General features: G+C 36.3%; 2 protein-coding genes and 1 long non-coding RNA gene across 4 annotated transcripts; 1 reads left to right on the forward strand and 2 right to left on the reverse strand.

Moving 5' to 3' along the window:
* Positions 1-2821: 2821 nt before the first annotated feature.
* LOC112187101 (thylakoid lumenal 16.5 kDa protein, chloroplastic) lies at positions 2822-5009 on the forward strand. The gene is made up of 4 exons (XM_024325748.2): positions 2822-3280; positions 4016-4146; positions 4338-4410; positions 4633-5009. The coding sequence occupies exons 1-4, from the start codon at positions 2950-2952 to the stop codon at positions 4740-4742; spliced, it is 645 nt and encodes a 214-aa protein (XP_024181516.1). The 5' UTR covers positions 2822-2949; the 3' UTR covers positions 4743-5009.
* Positions 5010-5080: 71 nt separating this feature from the next.
* Positions 5081-7581, reverse strand: LOC112187100 (methyl-CpG-binding domain-containing protein 11). The gene is made up of 3 exons (XM_024325747.2): positions 7282-7581; positions 7091-7174; positions 5081-6201 (listed from the first exon to the last, which is right to left on the reverse strand). The coding sequence occupies exons 2-3, from the start codon at positions 7160-7162 to the stop codon at positions 5386-5388; spliced, it is 888 nt and encodes a 295-aa protein (XP_024181515.1). The 5' UTR covers positions 7163-7174; positions 7282-7581; the 3' UTR covers positions 5081-5385.
* Positions 7582-10480: 2899 nt separating this feature from the next.
* LOC112189783 lies at positions 10481-13692 on the reverse strand. 2 transcript variants are annotated; one of them, XR_005807206.1, is made up of 4 exons: positions 13379-13692; positions 13052-13150; positions 12696-12776; positions 10481-10755 (listed from the first exon to the last, which is right to left on the reverse strand). It is a non-coding gene; the product is annotated as an uncharacterized LOC112189783 (long non-coding RNA). The 2 variants fall into 2 exon arrangements; XR_002932086.2 differs by lacking the exon at positions 10481-10755 and adding an exon at positions 11248-12069.
* Positions 13693-16246: the final 2554 nt, after the last annotated feature.

Raw genomic sequence — 16246 nt, forward strand, 5'->3', positions numbered from 1 at the left:
TATTACAGAATGTTCTAACATGGTTGCGTCCCCAGATCGATTTAACTTGCATAGTGAACAAGCAAAGATGGAAATGTCCTATGGGGGAACTAAAGAGATCAAAATCGAAAGCTAAAAGGGCGTTCTGAAGCCATAAACCCTAAATAGTCCCAGGCTCCCAGCAGCGACATCTTCAAATCGAGTGGCCCAAATTTACAGGAGCTAGCATCGGCGTGAAAAGGACTTCCGGCATATTTACATGGAACAGTTCTAGCTTGTCTATTTTTTAGCTGTGAGAAACTGATGATAATGTTACAGTTCCTACTCTTTACATATTAATCATAGAACACTCTAAAGCTAGCTGACGTCCTGGAAAGAAGCACAGGATGATTTACTTAGACGACAAGGGACTCTGTAGCCTCAATTAGCCTAGTGTCTTTTGGGTTTTGTTTCTTAGCCTGTTAAGTTCTTTCCAAGAAAGAATCTAAAAGCCATTCAATTAACTATCAGATCAGTACTGATCATAATACGCGTATGTTAGTGTGTGTGTACAGGCCTTTTAGCTTATGGAATGGATTTCCATATTTTGACCACTTTTCGATCACATATTCACATGTTAATCGTTTAGTTTTTAGGTATATATAAGTTGATCATCTCTGTAAATGTTTAGTTAAATTAATTATCGTTAAGACATCTAAAATTGCAATTTATATGAATGAATTGTGTAAACGTGAAATCATTTGGTTATTATTATTGCATATATATATATATATATATATATATATATATATGATCCCACTAATCTGCTAGATTATTATTGCATATCTGACATGAGATGGTTCTCTTTAGAGCTGGTTTAAACCTTTAAGGAGAAATCATTTGGTTATTCCGGTAATGTGAAATAACATTATAACAAAAAGTAAGGGAACACAAAAAGATTGCTATAATTTTTATAAACGGAGAAGAAAGTAATTACTTTAGGCATGCCCAATTAATATGATCCACGCATGGGAATCTACTTTGCCATCGATCCACTGTTTTTATTCGACTTATAATAGTACGTCATAGCATGGCCATGCACGGCTGTCCTTTTAAATCTTTGTACTACTTTGATTACAACAAGGAAATGCTTCAGCCTTCTCTTTTGATTATGTGAACAAGATGTTACTTACAAATGAAGTGTGCAACATTATTTCCAATTCCACTGGTATCAGAAACTCGTTAAGACAGTAGCAATGGCCTTTGATTAGAGTTATGCTTCGATAATTAGAAAAGAATTGTCGATGAAGAGTTGTAATTATAATCCATGCGCATGAATAGGAAGTTATTTTTATCACATTGGAGACCAATTGTAACTTCTGATTGCCAGGGGTGTCCGCCATTGCTGTTTGTTGTCTGCGCTCCGGTAGCATTTCCATGAGGTTTATGAAAGAATATCTCACTGGGCTTATGTTTCCTTCTTTGCTTTCTGAGGTTTTGTCTTGGGCCTCCTCCATTGTAATCTGGGTTTCTAGGCTTTTTAATAACGTATCTCACTATAGGCTCGTTAACTGGGCTTGTATTTGTAAATCTTAATGGGCTTTTTGACTAAAAGACCCTTGAACATTAGGAAACTGACCGGAACAGAAGACGACACTACCAATTTTCAGAAAGGAACCTATTGAATAATGTCATGAATCTGTCCAAACTAGCCAAAAGGCAAGTAGGCAACATCCCAAATCTACAGAAACGTACTAACCACATCAAGGATAAAGCACTGAAGAGGAAAGGAACAGGGGCACTTGTATTTTCTCTTGCTAGGCTGATGATGGATTTGAGATGCATGTTGGCTGCGAATATGATGATGGTTATCGGGTAATGCTAGTTGTGATTTGTGAAGATGAAGATGGAATGAGCTACCTCTCCCTCTACATCTTGATATAGCTGTGAAGATCGTGATAGAATGAGCATGCTGGATTTGATTCAAGTTTACAAAAAGTTCAGCCAAATTAATAGGACACTATCAATCACAAGTACCAACTCTAAAACAAACAAGTAACAACTCTCAAACAATCAGAAGTAATGACTAAAACAAAGCCAGTAAATTTGGGGTTTACAGAATCACCAAAAAAGGTGAGAAGCCGAGAAGTAATTTAAACAATAACTATATCCGTCATTTTATTAGAAGACATATGCTTAGGGTGTGACGAAAATGTGAGCAGGGGAACAACCAAAATGTGGCATAAATCTTGATCATATCAGACAGAAACACTTGCAATGTTGGTATCAAATGCCCACACCACAGCCAATTTTTTTTTTTTTTTTGAGAAGAAGAAACTTTCATTGATAAACAAATTAGATAGATACATCAGCTTGAAGTACATCAGAGAGCTATTGTGGCCCGTCTTCTATCCAAACTTGAAATGCAGGAAACAAAAGCGCGTTTCTAGCTAAAACATGCGCTGCCTGATTACATTTTCTAAGACAATATGTACACATAACAGAGGAAAAAAGACGAAACAAGTGTTTAACCTCTTCAATTAGCATCCCCTCCACACACCACAGCCAATTGCTGGTGAAACTAAAGCCTCAACATGAAGAGCTGTATTTATTATTTAATCGTTGTTCCTCATGAGTCTCAACAACAGTTGTAAATGTATTTCTCTTTGGGTTATACAATGCCAACACATCTCTATGAAGAACTTCACCATTTTCTAAAATACATAAAATAATGCTTCACAGTCTCCAGAGTAATCCCTATAACTCTATCACCAACCATTTCTGAGAGGTTTATGGCTTTTGCAAATTGTTTAGTGGGATAGGTCTATTACTAAAATAGCCCTAGAGCGGTGGGAAAAACTGACTGGATGAGAAGGAGTGACCCTTGCAACCTTATCGTGAAAATTTCTGTGTCATTTCCAATACCTCTGGATTTTCCCACCAGAAAATTAAGCTAAAGCCTAAAAGAATCAATCTTTTTCAAAGAAAGAAATGGCCACAGCCTCTCTCTCTAGTGCACACACATTCCTCTCTGTAACAACATTAAGTTCTTCCCAGAAAGGCAACACCAGGAGACACTTGACCTTTTGCAAAGCACACAGTGACTCATCACCAGCGGCATCTCCAGCTCTGACCAAGAGAGGCCTCTCCATCAGCTTTGCCACCAGCCTTGTGTTCTCAGTGGTTGGTGGAGGCTGCTTCATTTCCAATGCAGCAATTCTAGAAGCTGATGATGATGTGGAGCTTATGGAAAGGGTTAAGAAAGATAGGCAGAAGAGGCTTGAAAAACAGTTGGTCATCAGCTCTGCCAAAAAAGAAACAGGTCAAATTTTGTTACTTTCTCCTGTATTCAATTATGGATTATGATCAGTGATTAGGGTTCCCCTATGTGTTGTTCTTGTTAATGGGTTCTTGATGATGTAATAACATTTTGTATTCTCCAGTTTAGAATAGGGAACTTAATTTTGTTTGTTCAGTGGAAATTTTGATTAGTGCTTATTGAATAGTTCTGTATGATTCTATCACTTCTGGGTATTTTGGTCTAGAATCTAGTTCAGCAATTGAACATTCAAATTTTAGTCTTGAAAGTTCTTGCTTTCATTGTTCTAGCTATGAGCCCATAAGTGTTTTTTTTGTTAATGGCTTCTTGATATTATAATAACAGTTTTGTATTCTTCAGGTTAGAATGGGGAACTTATTTTAGTGAAGTTCAATGTCAATCTTGGTTAGGGCCTATTGAATAGTAATTCAATCTTGGTTTGGTCTACACTAGCAATTCAACATTCAGATTTTAGTAATTTAGTCTTGAGAGTTCCTGCTTTGATTGTTCTAGCAATTGTAATTCAACAACTTCAGAGTTTGCAGCACTTTGCGCTTATAAACTTCAAGCATGCATACTAATCAAATTTCTTTTCATTATATTACTTTGCCAGTGTAATTCAGTGGTTCTTTGTGGAACTGATTGCATGGTTTGGTTGACCTGATTTTCTCGAGTTCAGCCACAATGATGGCTCTGTGACAAGCTCAAACCTTACCGTAATGAAATGATGTGTTGCAGGAGATCTACAGGAACTGGTGTTCAGGCTGAGCAAAGTAGGCCAGGCCATCGATGGTAACGATTTGTCTACAGCTAGTTCAGTTCTCGGGGATACAGATTGGGTTAAGAAGGCCAATCTAGCTTTGAACAAGGTCATCCTTAGTTTATAACATTAGTACACAGGATATTTTAAGTATGTTCTTTATAAAAAAAAATGTGATTTGTCATAGAGAACCTCAATCATCAGACTTATAATATCAGAAACTATCATCTCTGTTTGTTTTGTTCTTTTTGTATATAAATGTATAGCTTTCTGACTTTTTTCTGTGTACCTTCTCAACAGCTGAGCTCTAGTCCTGAAGAGCAGACAGAGGTGGATGCATTCAATTCCTCACTAGCTTCATTGATATCATCAGGTCTGTTGTTACTTCATCAGGAAAACTTGCTCAATGAGATTATTCTTAGAGATGTGCCATGAATTTCCACATCAAAATGTGGCTTGAAACACCAGTTTCACCATGACACCTAGTATCATACAGCTTTAGTTAGATTTTGCATCATTGAACATATTTTTTCTAGCACAGTTGAAACATGGTTTTCGTTTGCTTATATGGCTTATGTAAGCTTTTGCCTTGCAGTTACAAAGAATGATGTAGAGTCCTCCAAACTTGCGTTTGTGTCGTCTGCCAGTGCAATCGAGAAATGGACAGCATTAACCGGGCTAGTTGACCAGCTTAAGGGACTTTAAACAGACAGAGGATTACTTACTTTCACCTAATTAATTTTTCTATGAGAGGAAAACTGTTAATCAGCCGTCTCCGTTGAGTTTGGGCTACAACAGATTTCACTAAGCACTACCAATTTCGATTGCATCATTCTTTATACATTGTTTTGAACCGAACTAGTGGAATTTCTCGGTTTTGTATACATTGCTTACCAGCCTGTGCGAAACTTGACCATCATGGGCGGCTGTAATACGTATAGAATCAAAGAGATCTCTTACTGGTTGTTGCTATGGATGTCGCAGCATTTTATGATTCCAAGGCATTTAGTAATCCCAGAAAAATCAAGTAAAAGAAGGGATTGTGAAGTCAAGCCGACTTATTAATATCACTGCATAACAGTATTACACCACCAGTATTTTACACCATAATGTTACAGAGGTCACTGCCAACTACATTCTCTCTAGTACACAACAAACGATGGTACAGTCTCTCTAATACACAAGAAAGGATGGTACATGGTACAGCCTAATCTAATGATCTATTGTCGGATGTTTCAATGAACAATCAGATAGCTAAAATTAACAACACTGAAACTAGAGATATTCAGAGAAATGTGGAGGGGGTCAGAATGGTGGAAGAGAAATCGGAGCCTCATTGCCATCAGAGCTAAACCTTCGCAGCCTCATTGCCGTTGCTGCAATTGTCAGTCACTGCTGCTTCAATCTTCTTGCCTAACTCATGAACACCTGAACTCTTATGTTCCTCATCCTTCCCTTGTGCTGCTTCTTTCTCCTTAGTTTCACTTTCATTATGTTTTTCTTTTTCCTCTCCTTCTCCTTCATGTTTGTCCTCATGTGCGGTAGCTATGTCTGCTTTGCCCTGATCCCCGGTCACTTCCTTTTCCTGCGCCTCAGACGGTGGTTGCCCGACCTTTTCTTCTACTTTTCCTCCTTCCAAACCTTTCTTTTCATTTTGTTCTCCAGAGCCAGAACCCTCAACTTCCTTCCCATCATTGGTTCCTACATCAACTTTAGCTTCTTCGGGAGGAGCTACTTCTGCCTTGGTATCTGCATCTTGTACTTTATCCTCATCTTGGTTTTCCTTCACATCAGCCTTTTCCATCTCAGTATCGTTATCCTTCACAGCTTTATCAGCATCTTGCACATGACTAACTTTTGTCTCCTCAGTTCCTTGAGAGGCAGCTTCCTTCTCTTTGCTATCCTTCTTCGAAGCTGATGTTTTTCTGCTTCGCTTCTTTGGGGGATCACTCTCTGGGGATGGAGTTGCCTTGACCTTCTCACTGATCCTAGCCGATCTCCTTGGGGTCTCACCAGTGCCCCAATCAAACTCCGACACTGAAGGGCCACCAGGGTGTGCCTTCAGGTATTGTTCCAGCTGTTTTTTGTTGGAGATCTCCTCTCCAGTTGGAGCCGTAAATATGATCTCATTTTTCTTAGGAGTTCCACTTTGCTTGGGCACAAACTGCATATTAACACAGACCACCACAAACTTGTTATATTGACATAACACACTGGCAGATAGATAACGAATCATCAAACAGTATGTAGTGTTGTTGGGGGGAAAAATTAAGAAAGTCTTGCTAGGAGCATATGATTGTAAATTTCTGGACGACACTCACTCTGACCTTAATTAAAATCACGAAAGGATCTTTCGAAATGGTATAAGGTAACTACTGCCTTACTAGCTGATAACAGAGGCAGTGCTCATGAAACTTCCAAAAATCATCAGACACGGAGACCTTATAGTTCAAGCCTGGTACTAGCCCAAATTGAGACTCCAGTATCAAACCATATCAGATAACATCTCTACTTTTGTAACACTACTGCCAACAAACCCGATCCCAAACTTCATGTGAGATAAATCAGAAATACAATTCTCTAAAAGATCACCCCCAAACGAAATCACAAAACCTGTAAATCCCAACTCATTCAAAATCCAAACCTCAAAATGAACTCCCCTGTAAAAGTAGTTTAGTTTACCAGACATATGGACAATGAAGAAAACCATACACAAAGCAGAGCTCCAAACAAATCCGAAAAATATGTGATTTCCACAGAACCTATCAAGACCAACACTTCTGACCTAATAGAACACATTTCGATACACAAAAAAACCCAAGAACAGCACAATTACTGAAAATTCAACTCAAATTGAAACGAAAACCACAAACCCTAAATACAACCCTTCACCATATCATCAAATTCCACCATATAATCCACCAGAAAAAGAAGACAAACCCAAGTGAAATTTCATCAAATAAACACGAATTAGACTAAACCAACTACCAATTCAATTCAACATTTGAAAAAGCCCTAAAATTTTAACAGAACAGAGAGGAAGCAAATATAACCTTCTTAATCCAACCAGAAGGAGCTGGTAGCTCTAAGGTCACAACCTCCTCCTTCTCCACTGAGCTTGCCATTTCCACTTTCACCTACCAAATTCCAATACAATCAAACAAACAAAAAATACTTGAATTTAATTTATACCCAACAAATAAAAATCCAAACTTTTTCGAAACAGAGTAATAAAGATTCTTACTCTGCTCTTGAAATAAATAAAAAAGCCTCAAAAATTAAAGATTGAAATTGGGGGAAGAGGAAAAGAGGGCAGAACACTAAATATGAGCGAACAGACACGTTGTTGAATCAGAGGATTTGTGTGCTTCCCAGGAGCACGAGAGAGCTGGTCTGTGATTCTGGTGCTGGGTATTTTTGAACCGTCACGGTGGTTTGTGGGGGTGACAGGTGTACTTGATTGACGGCTTGGATTGTGTCTGTTAAAATTAGTTGGGTTTGACTTCAGGCGGCTGTGAGTCACCGCCAGGGCTTGTGACGCTCGAGCAGCTCGCTTCTCGATTGGTTTGGATTTTCAACCATTCATTCACTGTGGTGGTCGAGAGATGGTGCAAGGAGCTCATGTTTTGAATTTCGAAATCTCTGATGAGTTAGACAAATCAAAAAAATTGGGTCTACTGCATTTAACAACACGGTTGAATCACTAGATTTGTTTCATTGTCTATTCAATTCTCGTTACATGTATAGTTTTAAAATATATATAAGCATACCAAAATGTAGAGGAGGTGTTTTGGGAAGATTGATACATTACCAATCTACTAAAAACTTTCTTCAATTAGAAATGTGTTTAAGTGTCGGAAAGAAAATTTCATACGTTATACTGACAGGTCTTATTCATCAATTATCTGCACATTCAACTCACCCAAAAAATGTTTATACTTTAGACTTTCAAATTCTTGACCAAAACAAAAGAGGATATATTGCATTCAATACGAAGGTTAGACCATTAATTTTGTCTGATCGAACATGGTCAGCCTACCAGATTTGTCTAAACATCCATTCAATTTTAAAATACTTTTATACTATAATTTGCTGGGTGGATGTCCTATGCTGCACAACCAACCTGCTAAAAGCTTTCTCCAACTAAAAATGCGTTCATGTATTTGAAAGGAAATTCAAATCCTTAGTAACATGTAGTCACTCCATTTGATTGACTTTATTATAAATTTTTGAGATAAGTACTTGGGAGACCTTGGTTTCCGTTTAAGGTGGTTGGACTTTGGTCTATCTCACAATGTAATAGTAACAAAACAGATTATCCAAAACCGACTACCTTATCCGGATGGAGCGGATCCAGGACAACCCATCTTTCTTTTTCCCCATGAAATTAAAATTAAATACATTCCAGAAATTTTCCTAAAATTACAGAAATAATTTTCATAACTCGCAAATGGCAAGAGCTGTGTTTATTGGTCGTTATTTATTTCGCAGTTGCCACCATACTGTTTTGGACAAAAAATATTAAATACGTTGATGAGCTTCTTTGGTCCACATTGATAAGGAAACTTTTGAAACCAGTAGAGGCAAGTTTGGGCTAGTGGGCTGGAAGATTGAGACTGGAACTGACTGCGGCCTGGGCTACAAATTCAAAAGTTCAATGATGATTTAGGATCCATCTATTTTTAGATGGGGCAAGATCAGCTAGAAGGTCTTTCTAGAGTAAAATCATTTACCTTCACATTATTGTTAGGCCAGCTAACCAACAATTTATAATTCACCAACTAACAGATGGTCGCATGTGAATTGAATTCATGACTTTCTCCTTGCCAAAACAAAAAATGGGTCTAAAGTCTAAACCTTATCTGCACTCATTTTTATCAAAATTCCTAATGCCATAATCTCACATTTGATAGAACATCAGCATAATTGGAAGCCAAACCTTCTCAAAACTAGAATCATTTGCATGAGCGTGGATATGACACCATTACACATGTACATCTGGGCATGCACATTGTCTATAACATCATCTACTTTCATTTAAAGCATAAACTATGAAGCAAGTTAATATACGAGTTTATTTATCTTAATTTAAAAATAAAAAAACTTAACGGACTAGGTGTTTATGGGTCATACTTTAACATGTGCCAAATAAAATATAGTCAAATTAATACTCCGCATTTGTGACACATGGACCTGTTGACAACGCCTAGTCGCCTACTACACTATTTCTTTTCTTTTTTTGTTACAAAATAAATTTTCATACACTATTTCTTTAAGAGAGTTGGAATATTCCAATAGAAAGAATCATTTGTTAACAGTAATTACCCACGTAGTTAAAAACCAAAGCCCGATGTAGCATAAAAATGGGCCTAGCCCATATTGTACTCACTCAATCAAAGAGGCCGGGTAGTCGGGTAATTCTTATTTAGGTAAATACCGTAAATTAGGTCAAGATTTTTATGTCCAGCTTCTGATCTGTTTGAACTGAGCAGTCGCGCTCAGGCTCTCAGCCATCCACACGTGAGACCCACCACCACCACCACCATCATCATCATTCATGGCCATGCATCCAAATTACCATCTCGAACAGCATTGAGAGGTTTCACATGAAGAGCATGGCTAGGTTTTCATGGCTTCTCTGAAAACTGACCTATGACACGGCGTTGCATTTTTCTGAGGGTACTGCTCTGATCTATCATTACAGATCAGACATATAAGAGATGGAATTGGGTATACATTGTTCTTTTATGAAAACGTACTGTCCCGCATGTGCAGGTTTTGGTCTAGTTATTTCTGGCTGTGGCCGGGCGTGTGTGTATTAACTCTTTGCTTTGGACGTAGGTCCCCTTTGTATTAGTACTCTAGCTATGTATCTAGCTTGATTGATTCATTGCCAGACCTCAGACCCTTCAAATCATCGAAAAAATTTCCGATCGTTGTCAAACATGTAAGGGGTGCAGGCAAGCAGAAGATGCGCAATTGCCCGTGTTTAGTTGCTTGCAGAACAGATACAAATTTGACGAGTCAAAGAAGTAGACTAGTTAGACATTGGGATTTTGGACTTTGTTGCTAATATGTAAGCTATGAATTTCGTGGGACATAAAAATTTACGGATTTAGGAGCCAACTTTGTATTTAACTAGGGTGGTTAAGTTGGGAAATGATCGCACAACAGTGAATTTCATTGGTCTGTTGCCCAAAGCAATGGTGCTTGACTTTGACATTCGGGTGGACTCGGGGCTAAACGGTGGGCAAATAGGCTGAGAGTAAAGCCAAAACTCATTCATTAATCGTTTTATACTCTTTTTTGTGTATTCATTTATTATAAACTATTTCGTCTTATGTAAGAACTATGTTTTAGTAATTGATACTAGGCATTGCAGCCCGCGCGATGTTGCGGGTATATTATGGGCGATGATGCGTGTATATTATTAATATGTTCAGCTTAATAATACAATATTTACAAATATTAAATACATTACATACCTACAAATGGTATTGTTTCACATTTTCCAAAATCTGATGTCTCAACCAATTGGTCATAGTACTGAACTAAGTACTATGGTAAATAAGTGAGGGCTTAGGCTGGTGATTAAGAAATTGTAGGGGTCGATTCAAAAAAGAAAATCCCTGCAAAAATACTAAAAACTTTCCATTCCATATCAATTGGTCTAGTCCTTTAAGCTCAACCAGTTTGCTGGAACTTCTGGAATGTAAGCCTGCAAAAGTGAAGTCAGGAGACCTTATGAGATAATTTTCATATCCAATCATAACACTATACATTATTCAAGGTTTACGTAGAAGGACCAATAAAGAGGTCAGATACTCGTTAAAAGTTGTACAGCTAGCGGATACTTGATCAATTTTAGAGATTGAAAGAAGTTGAACATGTTATCAGTGCCATTCAATAGGGTTGCCCAAATATGTTTTCACTCATTAACACCATTTTAAAATAACCAAAGACATTCTTAAATGTAAGAAGAAGAACCAATTAAAGACAGAACTACACTTACCAGGAGTGCCTTTTCACAATTTTTTACCCTAATGTCAAAAAAAGGCAGAAGTTCTTTCATTTTTTCTTTCTTTTTGAAAAATTTCACCACAAATTATCTAAAACTTTTGTAAAGCTCTCTGCCCTATACTTGTTAAGAAATGCTTAACAATCCATAAACCTGGCAAAAAAAAAAAAACAATCCATATAAAGCTATTAGCTCTCAATTTTCCTATCCAAAGACAAAGTCTGGATGCATATAAATTGAACCTTCACAGAAATCCTATTATATCCAAAATGATGTTCAATAAGATTTTGCTGCTACTACATACCAAATTCTTTTATTTTTGAAAGGGCCTATACCTGATTAAGCTGACCATTTCTGTAAGTCGTTTTAAATAAGAACACTAAACTGCTAAACCCATAACCGTACATTCCCCAACATACTGTGAATATGTTGTACACAGCATTATTCATGCAATCAATGCAATAACACATTTCAGTTTCAGTGTTTGTTTTGTTCTGAAGCCTAAAGGTAGAAATAACAGGCATGTGAATTCATAAAAAAACATTGAGAAGTGAACAATTGATTTAGCTAACCACAAATTAATTGGAATAAATGCTAACACTTCCCAAGAAAGCAAAAGGCATCAATCCAAAAATTAGAAACCAAAGTACATAGTACTGTTAACTACGCTGTTAACTACGCTTGTTTGTTGAAATCCCAACCAGATGCAGACATTGTTATATTACTAAAATCAAAACAGAAAACTGATGGGTATCTTCCTGTTAGTACAAAGAATTAAACAAATCTGAAATGGTTATTTAATTTAGTTTTATTAAGATGCTTTCAATATTTTTCTAAACAAACCTATGTCTATTAAGCTTCCATTTCTAAACAAACCTAGAACTAATAATTTTTTATAAGACTCTCAAACAGGGTCATTAAAGTCTTAATTGCTGACCAAAAATTACATAAAACTGATCAGCAAGTTTCTTGGACCAAAAGCAAGAAATGCAAAAGAAGCCTAGCACCAAAAACCTGCACTTGAACACAAAGAAAATGCAGAATAGTTAATGAAATCATAACATTAATAATAGAAAACTGAGCATATGGTATTAAAATTTGCATGAATTTCCAATTCAGTAAAAAGGAAACCAATCTGATTCAGATCTAAAAACTGAAACTGAAACTGAAACTGAACCATAGCCAATTCCAAATTCAACAGGAAAAAGGCTCACTTAATAGCATATTATAAAGCTAAAAACAGGTGTAGTCAATCAATAATATGGAGAAAAAACACAGACACACTACAATCAATAACATGCCCAATTACAAAGTGCCAATAAATTTTGATTTGTAGTCTCTAAATGCTTCATTTTGCTTAATCATTTTTTTTTTATTACAAACCCCAATTACAAAATCCCAATAAATTCACAGCAAGACATAAATCATATTCAACTATTTGTGGAAGTAATTGCAAGAACCCTAGCTAAACCTCATTTTCCGCTACATTCATCCAATACAGAATTAAAGAACTAAAACCTTTCAGCACTACTGAAATAACCCAATGATTGATTCTATAATTGACAATAATTGAGTGCCCAAAACCCAGAATTTAGCACAATTGAAACACCAAATCAAAAACCCAGAAAAAGAAATACAACCTCAGACAGCTTGTGTTGATAGTGCATTCATCCTTATCGAAAATCCAGAAGCTCCAAAATTAATAACAATTTCAGCAACCTCTGCATCACCCAAACCCCTAATCAGAGACATACAAAGATTTAGAGTGAGTTTGCACATACAAACAAAGAAAACCAGTCCCAACCTTTCTGTAATCCACACAAAATCGAAAATCTCAGTGCAGAAATTATCAATATCAAAACCCAATAACCAAATTTGCAAACCACCAAAGAACAAAAACCCAGATACCCAATCCCAAATTAAAGCCCAAAAACCGAAAAAAGATAAATCGATACTGAATGTTTCAAATTGAAGAACAAATAGAGTGGCTACTTACAATGTAGAGAAGCCATTTATAGTTAATCTTTTTCCTGACGCAAACAGGAAGCAAGCTAGCACTTGATCGTTTCCAAGCTATTATTTGCGTCTGAACTCTCTGTGAATTCACAAAAATTCATAATTGAAATTAATCAAAATCAAAGTCCATTATCGCTTCGCACACCTTGAGCCCAGACATTAAGCTCATACAATCAAATTCATCATTCAGATGATCCCAAAAAACATGCAAACACAGCAAACCCATAAATTACAGGGGAAAAAACAATGCCAATATCTACAAATAGATCGGGTTTTGATTCCGAAAAAAGAAAAGAAAAAATAATACCAAAACTCTTGCGCAATCAAAACAAAACCCTGAGAGCCTCTCATCCCCCTCTTCTGCTTCTCTGCGTTCTCTCCCTTATTCCCCAGTTCTATTCACTCTCTTTTTATCTCTCTCTGTCGAGCGAACAACCCATACCAAAAGAATGAAGATGTGTCCTTCTCCAGAGCAAACACGCAGAGCAAGCCATACCAACACGGCCTCACTTGCAGCCAACACCTGTAGGAGGCAATCAAGCAAAAGACCAAAAAAATGCAGGGCATAAACGTCAAGTCACTGTTCATTTTGTTTGTCTTCTAGCGAGTTGGGTTTTAGTATAGTTATAATTTAGAAAGAAAAGGACGCGACTCTGAAGATTTTGTGATGGAGAGGAGGAACCAACATTGGACGAGGAACAAAATCTAGTTAACGAGAGGAAGAATTTTTGTTTCGGCGATTATCTAACCAATTATCTCTAAATTAATTAAGGATCGAAACCATGACGGAGATGGCTGGTGCGATGTCAGATTCTTCCTTGCTTTGATTGGTACACGCACATCCCTCAAAATAACTTTTTATATCTTCTTGTTGGTGAGCTGTGACTTGTTAGTAAGTTTATAATTATAAATATTATAGGTTTAATTCTCACTGATATATGTAAGGATGGAGTGAGTTAAAGGTTTAAAAAAAAAAAAAAAACTTGATATACAAATGAGTAGTTGGTTTAACCAGGTACCTATAAACCATAAGACTATATGACTTAAGCAGACAGTACCTACGTTCATACATTTATGTGTATATTTCATCCGAACTTTTCAATTTCCAAGGAAAGAAAAAAAGAAAAAACTCTTTCTATGACGAGCCATCACCATCGCCTCCGTGGAACAAGGGTCCACCGGGATTGTCTCGAACAATACTGCCATTCTTGAACCGTATGCATGAACCAATTAAGATTTTGTGTTTTAAATGTATCTCTGGATCTTTGTGGTACGTAATTGCTATCGAATAGTGGCCATGTATGCAATTTGATATGTTTCGGCATCTATCTCTCAATGGAAATTGATGATATATATGTAAAATTTGATATAAAAAATAATAGAGGGATCAAACCGAGTGCATATATTCATGAACATCACTCTTTTTCACTTGTAGGGTTGAGACTCAACTATAGAAAGTCGTCGAGTTAGTGGAAATGGATCTCAATTCTCACTTGATTAAAACTAGACCATTACTTAACTCACTCCTTTTCTATTGGTTTTTCCTTCTTTAAGAAAAGCAAATTAAGATTGATAGGAAGACATGGGAAGCTAGTTAAAAGCAAACCCTCAATCGTCTCGATCTGATGTTGCAACTATGTCAATCTTAAAAATTGAATGATTACCTGCACAACAAATTAACTTTAAAAAGTTGCTAGTTACGTACAGTTTCGTTTCATAACTTCTAAAAGTTGATTAATTACTAGTTATTGGTTCATTTATATTTATATCTATACTATTATTAAGAGAAGAGGCTTTGTTAGCCAAAATTTGGCATATTTAACTCTGAAAGAGTAAAAAACTTTGAAAATAAATTAAATCAGAAGGATAAATAAGACAATTATAAACAGATTTTTATTAAGAAAATTAAAAAGAAATGATTCCACAACCCTCGCTTTTCTCTTCCACTATTTTCTCTTTGCAATAACTACAAGTGAATCTACTTCTTCTGCAATAACTACCCACATTTTTAAAAAATAAAAATAAAAACAAAAAATAAAAAAATTTCGTACACATACAGAGCATGTGATTGCAGACTAGTACTATTATTAAAAGAAGAGGGTTTGTTAGCCAAAATCTAAAATTTTGACAGAAATGACCCTAAAAAATTAATAAACTTTTAGAATTAATTAAATCAGAAAGATAATTAAGACATTTACAAAATATATTTTTATTAAAAAAATTAATAAAAAAAGTATCCACAATCCACTTTTCTCTCCTCATTATCTTTTCTCTGCAATAATTAGCTCCGATATTTTATTTTTAAAAATAATAATAACTTGCACATGCACATGCAAAGCATGTGTAGAGAAAGACTAGTATCTATAATTGGGCCATCCAGGATAAACATTCGTGTTACGTTGCTAATTCCATGCAAACTACTCTTATTAATTTCTCGTACGTCTTACCTTTATATTGGTCCCCCAATTCTAATACATCCCCTTAATTTGCGTTATTAGTGATCTCAATTAAAAAAAAAATTGACCATTTACCCTAATTTGAAGGACTTTTTTCCCCCTTACACCACCCACTTATTTTCTTTTTTTTTCACTTACCCATAAAAACTCTAATCATTTCTTCCCTAATACCTAATTAATTTTTTTATATTTATTTTTGAGATTATTTTGCCCTCACTCATTTGTTTCATAAAGAGAGAGAAAATGAAAGAGAGAGAAGTCATAGAAGACTTTGCCAGAATCCGGTTACCGATCGTCGGAATCTCGTCACTGGTTACGGGACTTCGGTAACCAGAATCCAGTCACTGATCGCCGGACTTATCCGAAAACCTCGCCGGAGGTCCCTAAAGAGGTCATCAGAGATCTCATAGGTCACTAGAGAGGTTTATTGCCCCCTAATAAAACCTTTGTTGCCCCCCAAAGAGATCTCTGACGACCTCTTTGGAGACCTCCAGTAAGGTTTCATAAACCTTTGTTGCCTCCCAATAAACATTTATTATGGGGTAATAAAAATTTATGAAACCTTGTCGAAGGTCCTCAAAGTGGTCGTCGGAGATCTCATAGTTTGCCGGAGAGGTTTATTGCCTCCAATAAATATCTATTGGCCCCAATAAATATTTATTACCCCCAATAAACCTTTATGTCGCCAGAATGGGAACTAATCTCCTTAAAATTAAACA

This window comes from Rosa chinensis, chromosome 2 (assembly GCF_002994745.2).
Source record: "Rosa chinensis cultivar Old Blush chromosome 2, RchiOBHm-V2, whole genome shotgun sequence".
NCBI lineage: Eukaryota > Viridiplantae > Streptophyta > Magnoliopsida > Rosales > Rosaceae > Rosa > Rosa chinensis.

Bases quoted from the DNA above. Each gene is read 5' to 3' on its own strand.
- LOC112187101 (XM_024325748.2), top strand. From the start codon at position 2,950: ATGGCCACAGCCTCTCTCTCTAGTGCACACACATTCCTCTCTGTAACA. The intron at 3,281-4,015 runs GTCAAATTTTGT...GATGTGTTGCAG, and splicing joins CTCTGCCAAAAAAGAAACAG to GAGATCTACAGGAACTGGTG. The intron at 4,147-4,337 runs GTCATCCTTAGT...CCTTCTCAACAG, and splicing joins CCAATCTAGCTTTGAACAAG to CTGAGCTCTAGTCCTGAAGA.
- LOC112187100 (XM_024325747.2), bottom strand. From the start codon at position 7,162: ATGGCAAGCTCAGTGGAGAAGGAGGAGGTTGTGACCTTAGAGCTACCA. The intron at 6,202-7,090 runs GTTATATTTGCT...GTTAATATGCAG, and splicing joins CTTCTGGTTGGATTAAGAAG to TTTGTGCCCAAGCAAAGTGG.